At 43.8% G+C, this 23111-nt stretch overlaps 1 protein-coding gene across 1 annotated transcript in view; it reads left to right on the top strand.

Moving 5' to 3' along the window:
• The window catches only part of unc5db (unc-5 netrin receptor Db), a gene marked incomplete at both ends in the record, with an annotated part of 102690 nt that overhangs the window by 50803 nt on the left and 28776 nt on the right, over nucleotides 1-23111 (top strand). Inside the window, 3 exons of the mRNA XM_080852956.1 lie at nucleotides 7451-7654; nucleotides 19434-19577; nucleotides 20480-20583. Coding sequence (XP_080709082.1) covers nucleotides 7451-7654; nucleotides 19434-19577; nucleotides 20480-20583 — 452 coding nt within the window. The remainder of the gene's footprint in view (nucleotides 1-7450; nucleotides 7655-19433; nucleotides 19578-20479; nucleotides 20584-23111) is intronic.

The raw sequence follows: 23111 nt of genomic DNA, 5'->3' as shown, positions 1-23111 counted from the left end.
TTGTTTGGGAAAGGGCTTAGTTTCCCTCACTAAGACTGATTACCTCTTTGTGGCGATGAATACATAGTGGAGCCACTGGATATGTATGCACTTCTCAGTGCCATCGTTGCTGTGTCAACCTGCTGCAGCCAACCAGTAATGCCTTGTACGCTGCCATTTGGAAACGCAGCCCCAAGGCTTGTGTATCACGAACGAAGGAATACAAATGAGAGGGGGGGTGGAAAACAAATCTTATTTACTTTCACTAGATCAACCAAAGCCTAACCTGGGGGCAAATCTGCCAGTTTTTTAAGTCAGGAAATAAAAAAAACATCAGCTAAAACAATAATAATGCTTGTGCCAGTGCCATTGTCCAAAAAAAAGCCTCAAAGTTCCCCCCATTTAATACAGGCTGTAATATGAAGACTGTGGTCGGTAAATAATAAAGTGACATTTCCCATTGGAAGGCGTCTGTGTATACAGCTAGTCCACAGAGAGGTGCTTTAATCAACCCACACCGCTGGCCCCTGTTCTTGCTACATGGAGTGCAGCTGAACCTTCTGGCCACAGCCAACCCAACAGGGTGTTGCCAAGGAGTTAGAAATGACTTCCTCTGGGCTTGAGTAGTGAGTTGGGGGGGGGCGGGGCTGTAAGAGTGATGCTGCAATGCCCCTGGCAAGCATGTCAGCCTTAAGGACAAAATTGCTTTCATGTAGTGTTGAACTGTAAAGATTCCTTTTGAACACATTAAATAGATATCAATTCAAAGGGTAGTGTGAGGCAGTGAAGTGTCCTTGTAGGCTGTTTGCAAAAGAAACAGCATTGAAATGAACATGAGGCTCATAGAAAAAGGACATTGGGTGCCGTTTGTGTGGTATTTTGCAGCCTATCCTAAGCAACTTTATTCCTGTTTCTTTCCTCAGCAGCTCTATGCTGCTGGGAGTAGAAGAGCGCATCACATGACAAAGACAAAGCCAGAGACCTGCTGAACCTCCACTCATCCGAAAGGGAAGGGCGATCAATAGGAAAAAAACAGCATGCTATTTCATCAGATGTTTAACACATCTGATGAGGGAAGTGCAGAAAGGTCTGATTGTTTCAACAGTCTTGTGACTGTGCAACTGTGGTACAGCGGTGAAAAGTTAAATGATCTCACAGGAGACAGAGACATTCTCGTAGGAGAAAGAAATGAATTGTGTAATGAGGTTCAGCGAGGATTCAGTCTCATTACAGAAATTTGCATCAGAAACGACTTCTGTCAGTCATGGCTGCTTTGCTTTAATCCTCAGCGGTGCTATTTCACAGTAAAACATTTCACATTACTCACTCTTAAAATAGCTTTTCATGGAACATAGCAGGGTTTTTGCTTTGGTTTTCTGTTTAGATATAGCATAGACAACAAGACAGATGTCCCTCAGTATATTATTTTATGGTATAGCTTGACTGTAATTACAAGCTCAATCCATTGAGATGCATTCCCTGTCAGTTTATTAGATGCATTGTAGCTTGGGTGTTAAGAGATCTATGCACTGTTTCCCACAGTGAATATATGTATCCATCTGTTTGTGTAATTGCTGGTACCATATGCTGAGAAAAACTGTAATGATCAGTAGTTTGCAGTGGTCTGAATGAGAGGGCCGGGTGTTAAGTTTCACAGCTATGCAGTGACGTGTAGGCTATGCCTTGATGTATTTAATAAAAACAGAATAAACAATGGGCTGTTTCTGATGACACTGCGAAGTTGGCCAATCCCTCGGTCGTTAGGCGGTATCAGTGGCACTCTGCTGACTGATTGCTGTCTGTAGCCATTCGGAAAGGACTGTCAAGATAGTTGCATGAGCCATCTAGGGTAAATCAGGGAGGAGGGAGAGAGAAAAAGAGAGAAAGAGAGAGACAGAAAAAAATGAAGTCCCCCTCCAGCTGTCACAGGAGTCTATCTGAGGACTAATGCTGCTGATAAGAGGAAAAGACACCCATAATGAAAGCCAAGCTTCCAGGGGCATGCCTTGTGAGCGTGAGTATGTGTGTGTATGTGTGTGCGTGAGTACGTGTGCAAGTATGTGTGTGAGAGTGTGTGTGAAAGAGTGTGAGAGTGTATGTGTGAGAGAGTGTGTGTGGGCGTGATTGTGTGTGTGTGTGTGTGTGTGTGTGTGTGAAACAGAGAGTGTGGAGACATCAGAGCTGAGGAACTGGCTGGTCCCAGGTGCTGAGCTGGCTGGAAGTGTAGCCGAAGCCCTCCTCTCTCCAGAGCTTACCGTTGCATGTCGGCTTCGATTGTTGAAACCCTTCCTCTCTCACTCTCAGTCCTCCACCCCCACCATCACCACTACTCCACCCAACACAACCCAAAAAAAGCTTCTAGGACTTTTGGGGCAAGGACAATGGGAGGCTTAAGATGGCTTTAGAAAAGAACCTACACGGGGAATGGGAGTAGATCACTCAGTGCTGGCAGCTTCCTGGCCAGAGTCTAATGGAAGAATTTCAATCCCCTCCGGGAAGAGCACAGAGGTAGTATGTCAATAACCGACAAAGCCTGTCTGTGTCAATCAGCCGGCACTGTAGCTGCTTATGGCCTCTTGAGTAAAGTGCAGACTCGACAGCACGCCCGCGTAACTGACAAGGCACCTGATCTATAGGCTGTAATTATTCCGAAAACCTGGTCTCTGACTAGGAGTTTTACAGGTTTCCCGAGCTTGGATCCATCTGCCATGTAATTGGGTGGCTCCTTGGAGATAAACCTCTGTGTGAGGAGAGAAAAGGCTTGGCTAGGTGGAGGAAGGGGATTGTAGTTCTTACACCACTTCAGGTGGCATCATCTCTAAATTGAATGCAGCATGTCTAAAGTATGTTTTTTTTTGTTCGCCAAGGTCTGGCCATATCTGTAGATTCGGTTTTGAAAGGGACGCTTTTTTTTCTTTCTGAAAGCAGGACTACGTCTGCTGTATTGATTTCCAGCAACAATACCGTGTAACTCAATAGAGGTTGAAGTGTGGAAAATGAAATCTCTCTGTGAAAACTGTGTGACCGGTTAGAGCGAGCTTGGCCCTAATCTGAACAGAAGAAGAAGCTTGCACAGCTTTTCGCCGTTCCCTTCAAACTCACGCAATGACTTTTGGGTGTTATTGGGGGACGAGTCTGGAGACATCACATGTTACAGTAGCAATCCAACGGCCTGTGATGGCGATAATGAGAGGCGCATAATCTGTGGTATCCATAAACGGCGCCATGAGGCTTACTGCCTTTGTGGTGTTTACTCACATTATTAATAAATCAAAGTGTCTGGATAATTGGGGGGATAGTTTTGCTCTGTGGATGAAGTCCTTTGGAGCCGCCACAGCTATGTGATCATACAAAGTGTGCGGTACGACTTAACGTGCGGTGCAGCCTGCAGCTTCTGAACTCTGCCTCCTCTTGTTTTTACTTCAAAAACATTTGGTAGATTGAAAGCTAGGTGTGTGAAGAGACATTTTATCTTTATATCTATATACATCAACACAAAATGCGTAAACGGCGATTTGTTTTTTAAATATTTCGATTGTTCAAGGAAACCAAAATAATATTTTCTTGCATCTATTGTTAAAATAGCAGAGCAGTCAAATAATAAAACGCTCTCAGCGATAGATTTTTGTGCAATCAGTCCTTTGTTTGGAAAATAATGACCTCATATTTCTGTTTTATTTAAAGCCAGACAGCTGCTGGTGCCTGGTATTATCTGAGAATGCCTCTAGCTGCGCCTGTAGGCTTTGAAACTATTATCGCTTTAGTGGTTAAGAAAATATCACCCCACAGCGGATGTGGACTGGATTATTATTCAGAGGCAAATAATAGCACATTTCATTTGCTCTGAAAAGCATTCCAGGGTTTCCACAACCCACGAAACGCCTCTTCCCGTGTCTACCAGTGGAGTTATATGTTAGGTGCAAATCAATCAAAAAGTCACAGCACAATATTCTTCTGCAGCATCTTTGATGGGTATGTTTGCGTACTTCATCATTTGTATGTGATGCATGTGGACACAGTATTGTCGCTGCCTCCTGGTTTGTGTGCATTTTGTGTATGTGGGCATGAATGAGTGTGTATGTGTGTTATGTGAGTGTGTGTGTGTATATATGCGAAAAAAGTCTGCACGCTTGTGAGTGCTCCACGCTGTTTTGCCTGAGGAGTTCACACAGAGGTCTTGAAGAGAAATGGAGAGCGCAGACTAACTCAACCGCACGCCCCGGCTCCCAGCTAGTCCTCTCACCTCAGCGGCGGGATTAGCCTGACATTTCCTGACATTGCAGCTTTCAAACGGAGCCCGGGCCTGATGAAATCCAAACGGGCGCTCGCCATGTAAAGCCCCCCGCTCTCCCTCTCACCATGCACTGTACACTCTCCTCTCCTCCATCTGTCTCAGAGCAGAAGCTGAGCTTGGGAGGAAGAGCAGGAAAAAAATAAATATATATAAAAAAGTAAAGCCCCTGGGATATGATGGGTGTGAAAATAAAGCAGGCGGTTTAAAGGACTTTGTGTTTTGAGCCGTGGTGAAATAGTGCCGAGTAACCGAAAAAGGACAGTGGCTGCCTGTGGATAAGGAGCTAAGTGTCATCTTCTCCCAGTAGCCCATTTACGTTGCTGTCCATTACCTTTGATTGGAGTAAACTGATAAAACGGTATTGCTGACAGTTAGGGTTGTCGTGGCAGTCTGTCAAAAGAGACAGACTGTAAAACCTCTGAAAACTTCTCTGCAAACCCTCTACAGTCTCCTTCTGTAGATGGTGGTGGTGCACCCTCACAAAAAAGAAAAGCATATCACAGTCGGAGGATCTGTCACTACACCACATGAAGGGATTCATGAAATACACCTCTGTGCACCAAAGTGACAACTTTCCCAATACACGCTCATCCCTCTGAAAACACTTTCCCTACGAAAAAAAAGAAGAATTTCAATGAAATTCTGAATGTTTACACAACTCAATTTGCTACGAGCTCTACACACACAGCCTCTCTTTCAATAGCTGTTCAAAGCCATTTCAGATATCCCTTCCCTGCCCCAGATATAGATATACTGTGCCACATTCTGTGCTGCAGAAAAGATAAGAAGAGATGATTGATGATTCGAGCTCTGCCCTGGGGGCCTCACTCTCCCACTTAAGTGCAGGGCAGAGGTTCTTGTGATCTTTTACCCTTTGCCCACCCAGTGCTTTTTTAAGAGGACAACACACGGGCTTGACACGTGGCCGCGAGAACCATTAACATGCTTTGTAAAATTAGGCGGCGTAATGAGAATTTAAGTGACTTATTGGCAGTGCGTTCATTGGATTCATTAAGACCCATATTTATGAGCATCTATCATGAGAGGCGCCGAGAAGAGGTGGGGGTGTGGAGAGGGTTTATGGAGCGTGGATTGTCACCTTGTTTCAATTATCCATTACCTTTGACTGCAGCAAGTGTATCAGCATTATGAAATAGCCTCTAATGAGCTCGTTGGTGACGGTTTGAGAACGTGAACTCCAGTTCATCAAAAAAGTATCTCCAGGTCTATTAGTGGAAGACCACCCATTCTCTTGTAATTCATTAAGTGCTTATTCTGGATTATGCCATTGGTTAGGATACTGCAGTTAGCTTCAGCACTATTGTGCTTCTGTGTACCAAAGGATTGCTTTTGTGTTAAAAATGGCAATAAAACACCAGGAACTTAAGTCAATCAAATACAATTTTATTAGATCCATTTTATTCACGCAGTTGAGCATTGTGGTTAGCATTGGAATTCACAATACCCTTAAAAGGATATTAAAACCCATCACAGTCTTCCGTGCCTGAATTCGATGACATATGGCAGCTAAAATGACCCCCTAATTTTCAACAGCATGGTGATGAGACAGAAATAATTTCCACAGGTTGCAGACCTTTGGTGTTCCATCTCCTGTGCATATCGAAAATAATATTTGGCGCATGAAGCCTTTTCACTTTTATCCAGTACAACTTTGTCTCTCATTCATTTATTTCCACTGATTCCTGCTCGCTCTTCCCTCTTTAATGAAATGTTACGGCGGATGACACATTGACAGATTTATTGTGAGTTGACAGCTCAAAAAGGGCACCGTTTCATTGGCTCATTTGTGCCAGGGTTGTGAGGTTTCTAAATGCTGCAGTGTTCTTGCTACCACGTGAGAAATGCCATTCTAATGCACTGAACACTGCACTGAACTTCAAGGCCTTCTTGGAGACAAACACTATGAAGAGGGCTCCATTGAGTTAATTTTTTTGTTTTAAGTAATGTTTGTGGCCTTTGGTTTATAGTGCCATTCGTGGAAAAAGAGACTGGAAAAAAATCAAAGCAATTTAACACCTTAATGTCATTTGGTTTCAAAGGAATTTAGAGCCTTCATTATTTTTAATTGTATTAAAAAGTGACTCTGCACAGCACAGCTTATTTAAATGTATTATAGAGAAATGAACACTTCTTTTTCACTTTCAAGATTTTGTTGCAGATTTTCAGTAAATGTGTTTTTAAAAGCACAGTGCAAGTGCAGTTGGCAGTCCCTCATCTCTTCTGCGGTAACAAAACTGGTTGTCCACATGTTTTTGTGCGTGTGTGTCCCCCGCGCTGTGCGTGTTCGTCCAATTATTATACCCATTTAACATGACACAAATGTGGGAGGCAGAAGAGAGGAGCTGGTCAATTCGATTTGCAGTGGACAAAATTGGATTTGATGGTTAGCTATAATGACTTTCATGGGTTTTCTCTGCAGATCTGTGTGGCTTAGCCATATCAAACACTTTACAGAAAGCTTTATGGGCCTGGGTGTTATTCTCGCATGAATCCCCAGAATTAAGGGAATAGTCTCCTTCACCCGCTGTATTTATCAGAAACCCTGTGAAGAGCGTAGTGGTTTCCCCATGGATTTAGCAGGAGCAATGATATATCCTCAGCTGATGTCCTAGGTATTACGTTCTAAATGAGGCAACATAGTTGTTGGCAGCTGAGCAAAGGACTACTGTGGGGGGGGAAAAATCCTGTTCATTTTGCACTTGCGCTGAGAAAGTCTGCACCTAAGGTGCTGACAACCCCGAGATGTGAGTAAAGGATTAAATTGCGGTTGAGATGAGATGCATTCAAAGCCTCAGTTGGTGCAGTCAGACACCACAACACCGGCACTTCAAGCTAACGTATTTCATTTATCTGCAGTTCACTCCGATTTATTTTGATCCACGTGCACAAAAAACACTGTAATCTTCCAGGCTCATTCTTTATTCTCTGAAGATTTTCCAGAAAAGTGTAATTTTGTTTGAAAACCACATAAGGGAAGATAGGCAGCCTCCGAATGATGCCACGTTTCTCAACAGCAGATGATGAACCTTGTTACTTTCACTCCTAACAACTGTAATTGAGATCCTGCTGGCTGTAAAGCAAAAGTTGATTGTGGTAACATCTCATTTGCAAGTTCACAAGCCGTTCAACGGTTCTGACTGGCTTTTTGTGTTCCAGCGGTCTCGGGTGACACCAGCCCTGACGCCCAGAGCACACTGCCCCACTTCCTGTTGGAGCCCGAGGATGCCTACATCATCAAGAGCAACCCGGTGAAGCTGAAGTGCCGAGCGGTGCCCGCCCTGCAGATCTTCTTCAAGTGCAATGGGGAGTGGGTGCATCAGAACCAGCACTCATCCCAGGAGTACATGGACGAGAGCACAGGTGAGGGATTGTCATGCCGAGTTAGGAGGAGGCTGCATAAAATCACATGCAGGTGCATGCACACACACACACACACACACACACGCACACACACACGCACACGCATACGCACACGCACACGCACACGCATACGCACACGCACACGCACACGCACACGCACACGCATACACACACACACAGACACACACACACACACAGCAGCAGCACTTTAGCATAGAGAGAGACTATGTGTGGATTTGTGTTTGTGTGTGTGTGTGTCTCTGTGTGTCTGTGTCTTTGTGTATTACACTCAACTGATGATGCTTTCAGGTCAAACCATGGAACAAGCAGATGTGAATTTAAAAAGGAGCAACATTTTTATTCAGCTCATAGCAACACCACCAAAATCCCACCCTTCCCAACATTCAATAGACCACACAGCCTGCTTGAGATTCAACTTACTTGGGGATTGAATTCTGAGCATGATCCGCGCAAATTCAGAGAAATTCAATGTGTGTTGAGCTGATTTTGTGTGCATTAAAACCATATTGACAGTCTCAGATGAATTGTTATCTCTCTGAGCCCAGAACAAAAGGTGGTCCTGCCTAATCAAATTCAGCCCTGTTGAGGGAATGTCAAAGCATGGAGAGTGTTGCACTGATTAGAAGATTTGGGTCCTATTTCCTGTAGGGATTTTCAGGAAGAAGGAAAAAAAAATTGAAAGAAAACACGCAAGGCTAATCCAACACCTCAGCTAAAATGTGCTCTGATTAGGCGGCACCGGAAAGCAGCTCTGTCTTGTATTCAGTTAGACTCCTCGGTAGGAAAGGGTGCTTAATTGCTTCAGGAAGTTCATTATTTTGTGATTGCTGTGCTGTGAAATTGTTTTCTGACTGATAATGTGGAAATGAAAAGTCACAACTTTGATTATTTCGGCACTGTGCGGAATAACAGTTTGAGAGAGGAAGCCTTCGATTTGTTTGTCCCCACTAGTTCAATTTTTTATGCTGGTTATTTTTAACTCTATTACAACTGGTGACTAACTACGTAGATGTTTTTCTGATGATTACCAGCAATGACCTGTAATCTCATCAAAAATATATTTTTAAAAGCAGACCTTGCCTAGCTCTAAAGTGCTGTTCACAGCCAATCTCATTAGACACATGACCTACTGTGAGCCAGTGTCACGAAGGAGCAAAAATAACCTTATTTGGCTCCACACTGTATGTATCAAAAATGACTCTCCCATTTTCTCTCACCATGTTAACAGCATGGGTGAGTTGGACATCTCTTAATTAGTGCCATGGACAGAACAAAATGGATCCCTCATCACAAATCGAAAACAACAGGAAGAAAATAGACAGGGATGCAAGGTTTGGGTGGATAAGAAAAAAAGAGATGAGATGAAAGTCTCAACTAGAAATAACAGAGCCATAGCCATTTCAGTTAATTCAACAGTCACTTTGATGGTTTGGTATGGTACATAAATGCTGTCGTACTTCAAACGTTTCGAACAGGTTTTCATTAGACATGTTTTCATTAGCACTGTAGCATTTAAAGTCCCAATTCACATTTCAGTCACATTAAGAATGATCTTTCTACCTCCTTCACTGCTCTCTGACACTTGTCCAAGCAGCAGGAACTGTTGCAGGATATCTATGTTGCTCAGTTTAGACAAGTGGTAAGTTGCAAAGCACCGTTTCCTTCTGCCAGTGGTGATTAGTTGCATTCACTTGTCTCTCCACCCTGTCAATATTTTACAACAGCAAAATACAGGAAGTAGTGGCAGTGGCTGGTAGTATATCTGACCCTTAGTTTCTTAAGCACCACGCATGCTGTTCACACCGGTGCATCTTTAATTGCCGTTTTTGCTGATTGCTCCTGCCGTTACCACCAGCAGCCTCAGCTCTCAAAATACAGCCAGTTTAGTTTAAATATGAGAACTGTCGGAGTTCTGGTCAGTGGCTCGGCCTCTCATCAGGCTTGCTTCACTATGTTCTTTCATGATTGCTGGACCTTTTCTCCCTGTTGTGTTGCCAAGGTGATGCAAAGATCTGGAGGCCTCGAGCATTATTAAAAGAGCCTTCGAGAGTGTTCTCACCTTGCCAGCTGCATAACCATTTTTATATCGGCATCAAACTCATAACCACAGATAAATCCATGCTTTGTCGTTGGCCAGTAATGGACAGCCGAATTGTATATTGGTTTAGGGGCGGCTAATCGGGCGCAGGGATCTATGAAGAATTGGATTTTATTGATTAGGACATTGGCCCTCAATGCCATGCTGAGCATCTGATAGCATCTCTTATTTACCGACCTGGCAGATGAATCACAATCCACAGATAAGCTTTGCAATGCCCTTGAATTTGTCAACAGAGGATAGGAGTCTATTCAAAGGCCTTCAACAGTGACCACCAGTCTTGCTTTGTTTTTGTTGTTGTTGTTTCTTTTTAGGCTAGAGTCATGTTTTGCTAATCATTAGTCTACTTTATTAGTTTGATCGTTCATTAACACGGTAGTAGACGTCTGTGCATGTGTCGTCTTTTTTTCTTTCTTTGTTTGCACATGTTTTTGGACTATGCGCTGTTTTAGATTCGCTAGTATGCTCCAGTGTTTGACACTAGTCGAAATAAATCAATGTTGACACTGCCATAGAAATGTATGTTGCTTTGATCTGGGATCTTGTCTCCCACTGGACATTCAGGTCCACTGGTAACTGAAAATCTGAGAGGTACCATCGATGATAATAACCGGGAGATTAGCAGATGGCTCAGGGATAAGCCTTAATCACATGTCTGTCAATAATGCTAATTTCAGGATACGTCAATACATTCATCCATAATTGAACAAGAGATTTCCAATCAATTAGGACCAGTGACAGAAAGAGGGGAGGTCTTATTTTAACCGACAATATCACCATTGTTCTGGAGGACTGGTAATTCGTTTTCAATTCTGAAGTAATCATGATGGCAGTCTGGGAAATTGAAAGCATCTTCCACTTGCACTGCGTATTCTCGAGTTCACCTTTCACCCCAAGTATATCAGGGGCTGTATTTGAAATAGATTTTTCTTTTCACGCAACAACAGTGGGAACAGTTGACCAAAAGCTTTAAAATGGAATGAAGATGGCTTAACATCTGCTGCCTGCTGCCTACACAGTAACACTGGTACACACATTCTAAAAGTTGTTCCTCTGTAATTCAGGAACATTGTGGTTAAGATTTAATGTCTAGAGTGATCAACCTAGCACCTGCCATGTCAGATTAAATCTGTAAATGTACATTTGGAACAGTAAGGGGATGTGAATTATGCTGATTAACAATATCCAAAATTGTTTTTTTAAATATTGTATCTCTGTTCTGTATCTGGTAGGAAAACATGCCCCTGCTTGTACAAAGATATACCTTTCCCAAGATACTGTTGGCTGTGGAGTCTGTACACACAATGAGTTGTAATCTTAGCTGCAATCAGTTCTCCCAACTGGTTCTCTGTTAAAGACAATTTGCCACATTATAGAGTGATTCAATTAAAATGAACTCGGGGTCCCTTATCTGCGATAACACCTCAGTGTTAAGAACAGCTTTCAGCATCTGCTAAGAACAAGAACACAATCTGTGTGAGACTAAAGTGCAGGGACTAATTGAAAAAAGGTGTAAGACACAAAACTTAAGACATCAAAACACCACAATGAGACATTGAAGTGTAAAGTGTTAGTTATTATGTTAAACGGAGGTGTGGCATTAGATGATAGATATCAAAATAACAAAACTAGCATGTCACCTCCATTTGGGGGCATGTGCATCGCCTAGCAGCACTTAGGAAGTAGTATTTGCCCTCTCGCCATAATAAAATGTTTCACTTTGCAAGTCTTAGCCTTCAACGGCGTTGATCTCAAAAGTTAAAAGGCATATGAATTGAGTAGCCATGCCCCTGGCATTGATACAGAATCTTGTTTTATACAACCAGCAAACTAAACCCTTATGAGGTCAGACACTTCTAAACTTTGAGCCAAGAATCCGATTGTAGAAGCCTTATACCTCTTAGCAACAGGCAGTGGAGCCTTATACCTCTTAGCAGCAGGCAGTGAAGCTATTTTGCCACTCTGTATCAGAGAGAAATTCTTGTCATTCAGTGATCTGAATGAATGAAAGGTACCTTAGAGAGGGGTAACATAGGATCAAAAGGTGTGAAAGCAGTGGTGTCTCTGGAACAGAAATCCTGGTTGGCCACTATAAACTCTGTTGGCAGCATCCGACTCGTCAGTGATACTACACACAAACCTACTCTCTCAGTGTGTTCAAGCACAAACACACATTATCAATGGAATTACAAATGCACACATTAACTTAACACTGTGCAGGAGTTGTGAAAGAGAATACAATCAGGCCTTTCCAGGCCTTAAACTACAGGCGGCATAAACCAGTGACGTTCAAAGAAAAGATGCACATTCATCTTTCACCTGGTCAAACTTGTCAATATCGTTTCTGTTAAATTCCACCAATCGCTGAAAAAATTCATTACCAATTGATAGGATAGCAAGTGCATTTAATCTCTGGTCCTCCATGGTATTGTGTGTAAATGTATTGGTCCTTTTCAGCATTGAGAAGCTGCTTTCTGACTCAGCAGCGAGCAGTATTGGTGTAGTGATTATGTTTTTTTACAGAGACTCTAGCAGTGCCATGTCTTTCTTTTGAACCACTCAAGATTGAAGAAGCGTTTTTAGTCCTTTCCAGACCGAATGATGTTGAAATCCTCTGGGTTGTGTGGTCCCAAACGTTAAATCTTTAATTTTAGCTCTAATGCCAGGTTACTAAGCTTTTATTGTCGACTTGACTCATTACATTGCCTTGGTAGCTTAAGTAGAAGCTAGCATAACTGTGATGACTAACATTGGCCTACATCATCGTGCCCTACAGCTCATTATTGAACATGCGCACAGTGTTTTCAACTGCTGACTTGGTTTAACAAAGGCTGAGGGGCCGTCCCCATGGTCCCCATAGGGAGGGTGCTCTAAGACTGGAGAAATAGTTATATGTTATAATAGTTACACAGACTGTCGTTAGACAGAAAATTGAATTATTGACTATGTTGTGCACTGCTCCACAGCTCTATCTGATGGTGGGGCTAGGCTCCACTGGCCCCTTATGTAGAGACGCCTCTGGTAGAAATAGGATGAATGTGAAGTGCACTCAAAGCAGGCACTGCTTTAGCGCAGGAAGAAATGTGTAATTATGTAATATAAGCAGATATATGCCACACTAAGTAGAAATATTATACACATGTGTATACTTTGTCCTCACCAAAAGATGCATTATGACTTCAAAAGATGCATTATGAAAACATCAATTAGCTCATGTAAACTATGATTATTGCACATGGCTAAAGCTTCCTTAAGTACAATGACCCTATGAAGGAATTATGATTAAACAGACCAGGGATTAAGTGTCCATTAAGTAATCGACAGACAATTGTGCAGGCCTGGGCTCAGCAATTCTTTTGGCAACTGTCCAGATGTCTGACTGAATCCCAATGCTACTGTCATCCCTATCAAACATTTTTTGGGGATATTCTCTGAACCTAACCAAAGCTACACCCCTTTGCTTTGCTCTGCAGCAAGTCATTTGTAAGCACTGTGGCAACTGAACAACTAGCCTTACTGACTGCCAAGTTGCAACAGTAGGGTACTGAAACCACTGCAGGCGCTAAAACAAGGGCAAGCATGACATGAGAGAGCATGTATATCTCAAGGTCATTTATGGCATCATACAGTTGAGAGAATCTTTCATCAAAACAGCCCCAAAGAAGAAAACATTTAAAACTGTTATTTTTCCATCAAGGGAAAAGCAGAGTAACACAATGTAATCATAATGGGTTTCCATGCCTATTAATTTACACTGGAGAATGTCCACCAAGATCTATGCACACAAGTGATCTATGTTAACTATGTTAAGTGATTATTCAGGGCCTCGTGTGTTGGATTGGTCACCCAAGTACAATAGAGAAAGCACTGAATAGTCAGTGTGTGATATCCGTTCTTTGATGTAAACTCTTCTGAAGTTCTTCAGATTAGATGTTGTATTTTCAACAGGAAGAGCATCTGGCTAGGGCAATTGCAATATATGGTGACATAGCTTTTTAGGTGGAAAATGCTAGTTCACACCCTGGGACAACTCCCTGGTGTTCATTGTCAACAACTTTATAGAGCATGCTGGCTGGTTTCCTATGGTGCTAAAGAAAATGGTGAAAATACTTTTTCCTTCCTCATATTGTAGAAGTGGTAATATTTTTTCAAGCTCTGTGAAAAGATGGATGATCAATTATGCAGCATGAGGATCCTGCATTCTCCCAATTAGCAACCCATATTGCCATCCGCCAAGTTCACAGATCGGCTTCACAGCGTATTGGATGTCATTTAAGATAGATTATACTGATTTACTATACTGTAATACATTAACCCTTAGCATTTATGCTTTCCATTCCAATACGGAACAACCATACTAATCTAATTTCCTTTTCAACGTATGCTTCAACAAACTCGAAATTCACACCAGGTGCTCTCCGAGGGATGGCTGCAGCTTCTGCCCTGTTTTACACACCCACCCATATGGCTCAGACTCATGAACCATCACACCCTGGAATGGGGGGCTCGCAAGGACACTTCCTGAATATCGAAGAAGAAATTCATTACATTACTGTGGAGAGGCAGGTATGAAGAAGAAACCATTTATCATGGTTTGGTTTTACGAAAAGAACCGCGGCATAATAGGAGGAAATGGCTTTCTCCTGGAGGGATGTGCCGCAGGCCCCTTTTCTCCTGTGGGTTCACATTGACTTATGTGCTTTTTATTTCTCTAATTGTCTGCCGCTGATAAATTAAGGGCTGAAGTTTCTGTTCTTCTTCTTTTACCCCCCATCCTCCCTCCTCCTCTACCTCCTCCGTTTTCTTCTTCTCCTTCTTCTTTTTGTGGCTGCTCAAAAATAAGCCTGCAGAGTTTCTGTGCACTTCATTAAAACCTAATGCCCACTGAGTGGAGCAGAAATCCTTGATCATTAGAGTCGGAGCGGCACTGAATGTTATCGTGGGTGAGCAGCATGCAGACAAAGCCCGCGCCTCTCCTTCTTCATATAGATTAGAAGCAAATGGAGAGTGGCAGGTTCCGGCGCGCTGCGGTGCTGTGGGGGAGCCGAAATCCTGACCGTAGCAGATAAACACCGTTTTCACACGCTCACCTGTCAGGAGGCCCAGGGAGGTCCCTCGTCAACGACCCCCCCCCCCCCCCCCCCCCCCCCAGACGGACAAACTGGAACGTGGGACAAAGGAACTGTGATAGGACAGGTCCCTCTCCTGCACCCCAACTAGTTTGCTGCCATGCCTCATACACAAGGTGGCATGGTGCGTCGCAAATGAAAAAGGTATGGCTGAAGCCGCAGTTAGCAAGCTAGTTTTTTGTTTGAACATGGTGAAACAAAAGATCAAATAAAGTGCATTTTGGATTAAATACATTATAAAACAACAACACACTATAAATGAATGTCAGCAAATAATGCTCTGAGCTGATGTTATTAGTGCTATTAATACCAATTAGATACTCTCCGTAAATATAACAAAACCACCTCAAGCATACTTAATGGAGGCAAGTTTGCGGCATAGGAGGCAAGAACAAGAAAGGAGAAGGAAATGAAGACTGGCGGGAAGAAATGTGTTTTCTCTTTGTGCCTGGTGGCTTTCAGCTGGCCTCTGTGGTTCAGCTCTCTCACTCCCACTGTCCATTAGTCTAAGGCCAGTCTGTGGTCAGATGACTCGATCCATTCTTCAATCAAAAAGACCCAGCTGGTCAAAACAAGGACGTTTTTGACATCTGTCGGTGGGAACTTGTCACATGGAGTTGACATTTAGTACCTAGCAGTCATCCCATAAAAGCATTCCCCCCCAGCTCCCCTCTGAGGCTGCGGCTGACGTGTGTCACTGGGTGGACTGGAGGCATCAAATGTGTGCTTGCACAGAAATTGCAGGGAAGCCAAAGAAATTAGAGTGGCAAAAAATATTTATTTGACATCTAATGGTTATGAAGGATAAACACACAATTTTTTTTTGTTTTTTGTTTTAAAACACCATTTTGAACATGTTTAGATCTTTGCTGAGTACTGTGTGCCAGCAGTATGATACAATTGTTTTTTGTTTCTTTTCCACCCTGCTGAACTTGTCTGCCAAGGCTTGCTGAATTTGTTTTAGGAAAGTTCACAAATAACGCTTCCCAGTCAGTGCAACATATCTTAATGGAAATAGTGCTGCTCTTTCCTTTGAAAAATTGACAGTGTGGACATTAATGTAGTAAAACATATCTGATCCGTAGCACATAGTGGTTGCAGTGCATCAGGTCAAGACATGTTTTCCCTCGTCATTTAGGCCCAGTTGATATTACTTGATGACACTGTGCAGTCTGAAGACAAATTATTTAGTTGTGGCTCATGAATGTGAAATTATTATTGAAACTGAGTCAATAGTTAGCATCCCTACTCTGTGTAATAATATGCACAGTTGTCTAAACAAAACATCCACTTGAAATGTTTTTTCTTTGCCGTACTCAGACAGACACGAAAGACAATGAGCATTTCTGGGGAAATGTCTGGGGCCTGCCGTTTCGTGTCTGAACAGCATGGTGCAACGCGCTTGTAGATGACTCTGACGAATCTTACAAAATAGTGTCAAGAATCTGTTTTAAAAGAGCTGGGTTTCGAGAACCGGTCTAACAGTTGCTTTTTTATCCCACTGTGAGAAGGCACACCTGCAGGAACTTCCACGCCACAAAGAGCATGTCCCTGGCACTAACGCATGCTGTGCCGAGCAGGAGGAGAGGGGGAAGTGGGTATCAGTCCCAGCGGAGTTGCTGATTTCCCACTGCCTGTCTTCAGAGAGAGCTTAGTGCCTTGAGCCTCCTCGTTAAAACGTACTTCACAGCTTCCGCGACAACACCCCCTTTCCTCTCCCGATCTCCTCCCCACGACCAGCTCTTAGATCGTGTCACTCCTCCCTTGTGTGAGTGTCTGTGAGCGAGAAGAGCACGCCTGGAACCCAAATTTAGTAGCCTAAGCTTTCAAACGTGAGGTACAGTTACCAATTTGAAATCTGTGGAGACACGGGTGCCAGGGGTTGAATACATCAAGGTTTGCGGAAGTTGGTTCGGGGCCTTCTGTCAGCATCTTTTTATCGACCGAAAAGCTGATCCACGTGGATCAAGGTGGATGTAAATGGTACATTAGCATGCAGACATTTACCAGAAATAAATAATCTATGTACGAGAACATGCCCCTCGGACGCATTTGTCTTGATCAGTGCGCCGTTCTTATGCGCGAGGGCTGTTTTGTCACATCTGGAAAAAGCCATTCATATATCTACAAAAAAAAAATCACAAGCACAAATAAAAGCACAGGCTGATGATAAGCACTCCAGGGATTAGAGTGGTCCTTCCAGACTTGCATTTTCCGATAATCCTTGGCTTGAAGTGTGGCAGGAACATCCGTTGCTCAGCAGATCAAAGCTCCTGTATCTCCAGCCTTCCCACATGCTCTTATTTCTGTCCAGCTTAATAAGCCATGTCATGGCACAGCAACAGACCAAAGCTGGGAGGTTGAGGGATGGGGTGGTGCGGGGGGGATGGGGGAGACCAGATTAGCTATGCATTGTCCCCCTAGCCAAGCTCCGAGGAACTTGGCCTCCGGTTTTAGCGTTTTTAAGTCTGTGTGTAGACGCTTCTTAATTGGGTGATTCTCTCTGTAAATCTTCTATGTCGTTTGGCCTTTCTGATCTCAAGCAACACGGAGGCCTGTGCAAAGAGAGAAAGAGAGAGAGAGAGAGAGAGAGAGAGAGGAATGGTAAGAAGGAATCATGAAGATTCTGAATAATAAGCACCGTCAGCGGCGCTCTGCCTCTAAACAAATAAGGGTGACAGATGACAAAGTGGCACAGCTCCGGCCTGTCTTTGTGCCACACCACCTGTCGTAGACGGTTAGTCCTCAAGGATGTATTCCCGGGCCTTAAAAAAAACAGAGATACAAAGACCATCTCTCGTTAACATATGGCTCATATTTCCATTTTGGGAGGATTATGTGCAGTCATTAGTCATGATTTCGCTCCCTGCCTCTTCCCTGTACCCGCCGTCAATGCCATGTATCTGTGGGGGGAATTATGAGTTATGTCTCTGTCTCTCAGCGTGGCCGTGATGCGGTGGCTGCGGAGCTTATTTGCGTATCCTTGAATGATGCTGCCAGATACCCTGTCAATTTAGCGGCTGTGGCCGTCGTGCGTGGTCAGTCACAAAGTGTGTAATGAGGGCATAATTGGTAAACAAAGTCAAAACGTCCATGTTGCTGAAATGCCATGTTTTAATCTCATTACTGGCATGAATATGTTGGATTTTTTTTTAAATAAAGGTGCCATTTCAGCTGTCAAGAAACACTTGTTAATGTGCAGTACACGTGAAGAGCAACTGGAAAGGTCTCAGTAATGATTGTAATTTAACATTTTATTGTGTTTTGTTAAGGAAGGGCTTGTGTGGTCTAATTTGATGCAAACTGTGGCTCTTTGTGGTAATTATCATTTTGACTTTTATTTTTGCCAATTTAACAAAGGGTTGAATCTAATCAAGGAGTTTTGCCACTGAATGTCACTGAGTGTCATTTAGTCATGGAAAATTGGTGATTACTATGCATGAATGATTTCTCCTCTTTATCTTAACTTAATAAGTACTGCCGTGCATAGTAATGATAGGATTTAACTATTTTATCTGACAATCAATCATTGCTGTTACAGTTTCTGCAATAACAATACATGCAGAATCATGTTATTATGATTACGGACTGTTGCAAACAAGTTATTTCCATTAAAATACATTTTCCCATTTCCCAAGTACTTTTCACATTCAAGGAAAAATAAGGTCAACTTAAAAGTGCACGCCCGAAAGATTCAGAATGATTCATAGAGCATGCAGTGTGGCTGATTTTTCACATGTATGACTGCCAATCTTAATTGAGTTTTCTTTGGAATAAGCTCCATATGTGTCTGTTTGTCTGTTTGTCTGTGTGTCTGTGTGTATGCGTGTGTGTGTGTGTGTGTGTGCCTGTGTGTGTGTCATCATATGTGTATGTTTCTTTCTACCAAGTAATTTGGACATGGTTTCATGTGCCTCTATTTTCCCCCCATATTTTCTTAGAAGCAATAACATTAATCCATGACCAGGCTCCCGCTGCTCTTGAGATAGGCCTAATTTTTTTTATTTACTCCCAAGTCTTAACCGCCTTTTTTATGCCTCCCAGTTTGTACCTCAGTGGCATGTCGGATTACTGCGCACTGCCTATGAAAACCCAAAGAACTCTTGAGTGGAAAGTGATGAAAGCGTCTCTATTTGGTCTTTCATTATTGTTCCAAGTCCCATGCATCATCTCTTTAATCCAGAAAGCATGCGGCCTGTGGGCCTTTGCCACCCCCCAAAAAAAAAAAAGTAAGTGTGAAAATGCCTGTAACGGGCACTAAGCTGATAACTGAGATTAAATTTGCAAGCAGTAACCAATTTTAAAACTCTGATAATTTTCACACTGACTCTCTGAGAAGCTTTGAGGGCCAAGAGTCATCGTTTTTCTCCGCCATGTTAGAATGTTTCGCGTGGAACGCAGCGACAAGAGTCAGAGTATTGTTTGTCATATCTCAAAACTACTATCTATTTGTTGAATGTCACCGTGTGAATGATTGACAGTGCTAGCCATGAGCCTGCTGGTTATTCATATGTGTCACTGTTTGTTCCAGGCCAGAGGGTCCGCGAGGTGATGATAAATGTGACACGACAGCAGGTGGAGGACTTTCACGGCCCCGAGGACTACTGGTGCCTCTGTGTGGCCTGGAGCCACCTGGGTACCTCCAAGAGCCGCAAAGCCACTGTTCGCATCGCCTGTAAGCTCTCTTTTCTGCTTGTTTTTACTACTGTTACTACAATTTCACTTTCATTGCTATCTGTCTCAACGAATAAACAGTTGGAAATGAGTCATAGATCAGACTTTCTTTCAAAGGCATTCATTCGACATTATTTGTTTGATATGGAATGTAACTTACTGTTACTCTCCTCGCTTCCCCATGTGTCCAGTGGAATTACGTAATGTAGAAAACACAAATTGCCCAAGGGCAGCAGACAGCTCTACAGATTAGAGGTTTTCAGAGATAAGTGACCGCCAGATGTCTTGACTGACCAGTCGGATTGGAGCCCACTACAGACCCCATGTAAAAAGACCTGTTTGTGTGTGTACCAGGGTGCACCAGTGGCCTATGTCCACCGGCACGGCTCGGGCCCACTTCATGCTGAGTATCAGTCAGCTGCACACACCGCCGGGTGGGGAGTCCCACTTTGCTTCACAAGTGCATATCTGTCACTGGGCCTCTGAGTCAGTCTCATGTGCAACGTCCGTGAACCACATATCTGTGGGGAAAGTCAACAAATGAATATATTGAAGCTGATGTGTACCCTTCAAGCACTGACACGTGTAAGCAAAGCAGATGGTGCCCGGCACCACAGCCCCCACCGCCACCCCCCAGTCCATCCTGTGTGGCCTCTCTCTCTCTCTCCACTCACAAGGTTGCTCAATCAAAGCCAAGGGCAACAAGAGTGGCATGAGCGATGGGTAGATAGGGACTGAGCAGGACTCCACACACAGACTAGCATGCGCTCCTCCACCCGCCTGCCTGCCTCCTTGCCTCCCTACCTTAGTTTAGCTTAGCTTAGCCTAGCCTACCCCAGCCCAGGCTGTCGTGCCCCACCTCTCACTGTTCTGACTGGACACTGCTCTTATCTCCCCGAACAGACCTGCGGAAGAACTTTGAGCAGGACCCTCAGGGGAAGGAGGTGCCAATCAAAGGCATGATCGTGCTTCACTGCCGGCCCCCAGAGGGAGTGCCCATGGCTGAGGTAAGATCAGTGCGTGCTCTCTCTATCTCTCTTTCCATATCTCTCTCTCTCTCTCTCTTTCTCTCCGTCTCAACCTGTGCGGCAGAATTGTCCGAAAAGAAAAAAATCCTGACCACATTGAGAGGTCGGCCAATCTGTTTCCACCTACACACACACACACAGGAGGACGCAGTGGGGGACATTACTGATGCATGCTGTTGAGGTGCAGTTATTGAGATAACAATGCTGAGGAAAAAATACAAATAGGGCGCTTTCCCAAACTTGGCACGTGGGCTGGCCATGTCTTATTACTCATCCGTCCATGCAGTACCCTTAGACGCTGAGGCTTTTTTTTCTTTTTTTTTCTTCTGGGTTTTCAGGGCCATTTGGCTGTGGGAAGGCTGTCGGTTATAAATGATTCAGAGTTGAAATGGAAGAGCGGTGTCATACCAGTCTCCTTGAATGCTCAGTGGGCATGAAGGAAAGTGGAGATTCCCGAGGAAAAGTCTCAAGACAAGAATCTCGCCTCAAGTTCTTTGTCAACATAAATGAGCTCAGCCAAAAGAGATGGGATTGAATAATGCAGGCTGGGTGGCGGTAGCGGCAGATCGCCACCACCACCGTCGTTGCCGTCGCCTGAGTGCTGTGGTCGCTCGGAGCTTACCTTCTGCATAAAATATTGCGATGCCAGCTGTAAGTGTGGCGATGTGAAGGTTGGCGGCGTCATTTCCTGCTGACAGCTGGATGGATGCATTGGCGTCCGTCTAATGCAGAGTGAGTCGGTGGCTTTGACACCCCTCAGACATCCTCCAGCCAATAAAATCTGACATACTTTATGTGAATAGGGCTTTTATGGAAAGTTGAAACTTACTTTAGAATTGATGAAGTGAATATTCTATCAATTTAAATCTGCTGGAAGAAGATGTAATATGTGGTGTGGCGCAATAAATAGCAAAGCTTTAGCGCAGCATAATAAATAGCAGTGCTTCAGAGCAGCATAATAAATAGCAGGGCCTTAATTCCTCACTGCAGTATTACAATTATTGAATTACACCTCTGATCTCCGCTTACAGGACAGCAATTATAACTGCATGTATTGCACCTTCTTGAAAGGAGAGACACTTAAATTGCCACAGAACCACCTCAATTTATTCACAAAGGAAGCATCATATAAGGGAAATGCATGGATTTAGCATTTCAATGCGAAAAAGGTGTTTACTTCTCACAATATAATCTATTTTTGTTATTGTTTCTACTCCTCTGATATGACGGTCAATGCAAAGTGCGTCTGCTTTGAATTCTCACTGAATTTTATTGGCATGCGCCTATCTCTTTGCCTGCGCATAAATAAATATTCACAGCATATCTTACTGTATATACGCCGCAATTTAATTTCCACATTGCCAGGTGGCCTTAAAAAGTGTGGCATAATCTGCTTCAACCCTGTTTATTTCCAATATCCCTGCCTGTGGTCTATTTCTCCCCCCCCCCAATCCCCTCCGCCGCGGGTCAGACTGAGCTTCCAAGAGAGCAAATGATGAGCTTCATTATCAAGCTAAGCAATTACAGTCTCCCCACCAGCCCGGGCCAGCAAAGAAGGAGCATTCTCTCTCTCTCTCTATTTATTTCTCAAAGATAAGACAGATCTGGTTGGAATAGTAATACGCTGGCACTTTGCTCAGGGGAGGAGACAGGGGGCATTAGGCAAGCGACAGGAAGGCGGGTGGGGAACACAAGCCGCTTTGTGTCATGCTATCTGTTTGTATTAACCTCCTGAGTGGATAACACCGCAGCGGTGGAGCCGGTCGTCGGCACGGACCTCCCTCGGATTACAAAGGAGAATGGGGTTCACTTGGATGCTGTGATTGTGTGCGTGTGTGTGTGTGTGTGTGTGTGTGTGTGTGTGTGTGTGTGTGTATAAGGCAGTATGAGGTTGTGTGTGTGTGTGTATAAGGGAGCGGAGGTTGGGTGTGTGTGTGTGTGTCTTTACATGCGAACAGCACTGAGTGTTCAGAAACCTCCGGGTGGATCTTTTTTGTGAGCGGGTCAGGACACTGAGCACAGGGTGGGGAATGTGTGCGTGTGTTGGGGGAAGTGTCTCTGCAGCCTTTCCCTGAAGTCCCTGAAGGCTGTCTGTCAGCGCTGGTTAAGCCCTGTTATTGCACCGATAAGATATGCAGCCCTCCAGCCCGTTGCTCACCGCACCTAAGCAAACCTATGGTCACTCCAAGAGCACTTAATTGGACTTACAGCTGAAGGCATAATTAGGAACTGAGATCCGAGCAAACACCACTGAGGTGTACGAAAGCATAGTGCGTGATAAGGAAAAAGGTGAGCAGTGTGTTACTTAAAGTGTTTTCACTTCTTCAGTTTTCATTTTGACCCCCCGGCCCCCTCTCTCTTCCCTGAGCCAGAAGGAAATGAAAAACAGTACTGAGTGTCTGGGTATGAAGGGAAAACTTTCTTCACCCTCCTCATGGTCCAGATGAATTTGTGATTACATATTTATACCTGGGAGAAGAGGGGAAAAGTGCATCTCAAGCCCCCCC

Source organism: Sprattus sprattus (assembly GCF_963457725.1).
Source record: "Sprattus sprattus genome assembly, chromosome: 15".
NCBI lineage: Eukaryota > Metazoa > Chordata > Actinopteri > Clupeiformes > Clupeidae > Sprattus > Sprattus sprattus.
The sequence above is the reverse complement of the archived record's forward strand: the minus strand, read 5'-3'. Positions and strand labels throughout refer to the sequence as shown.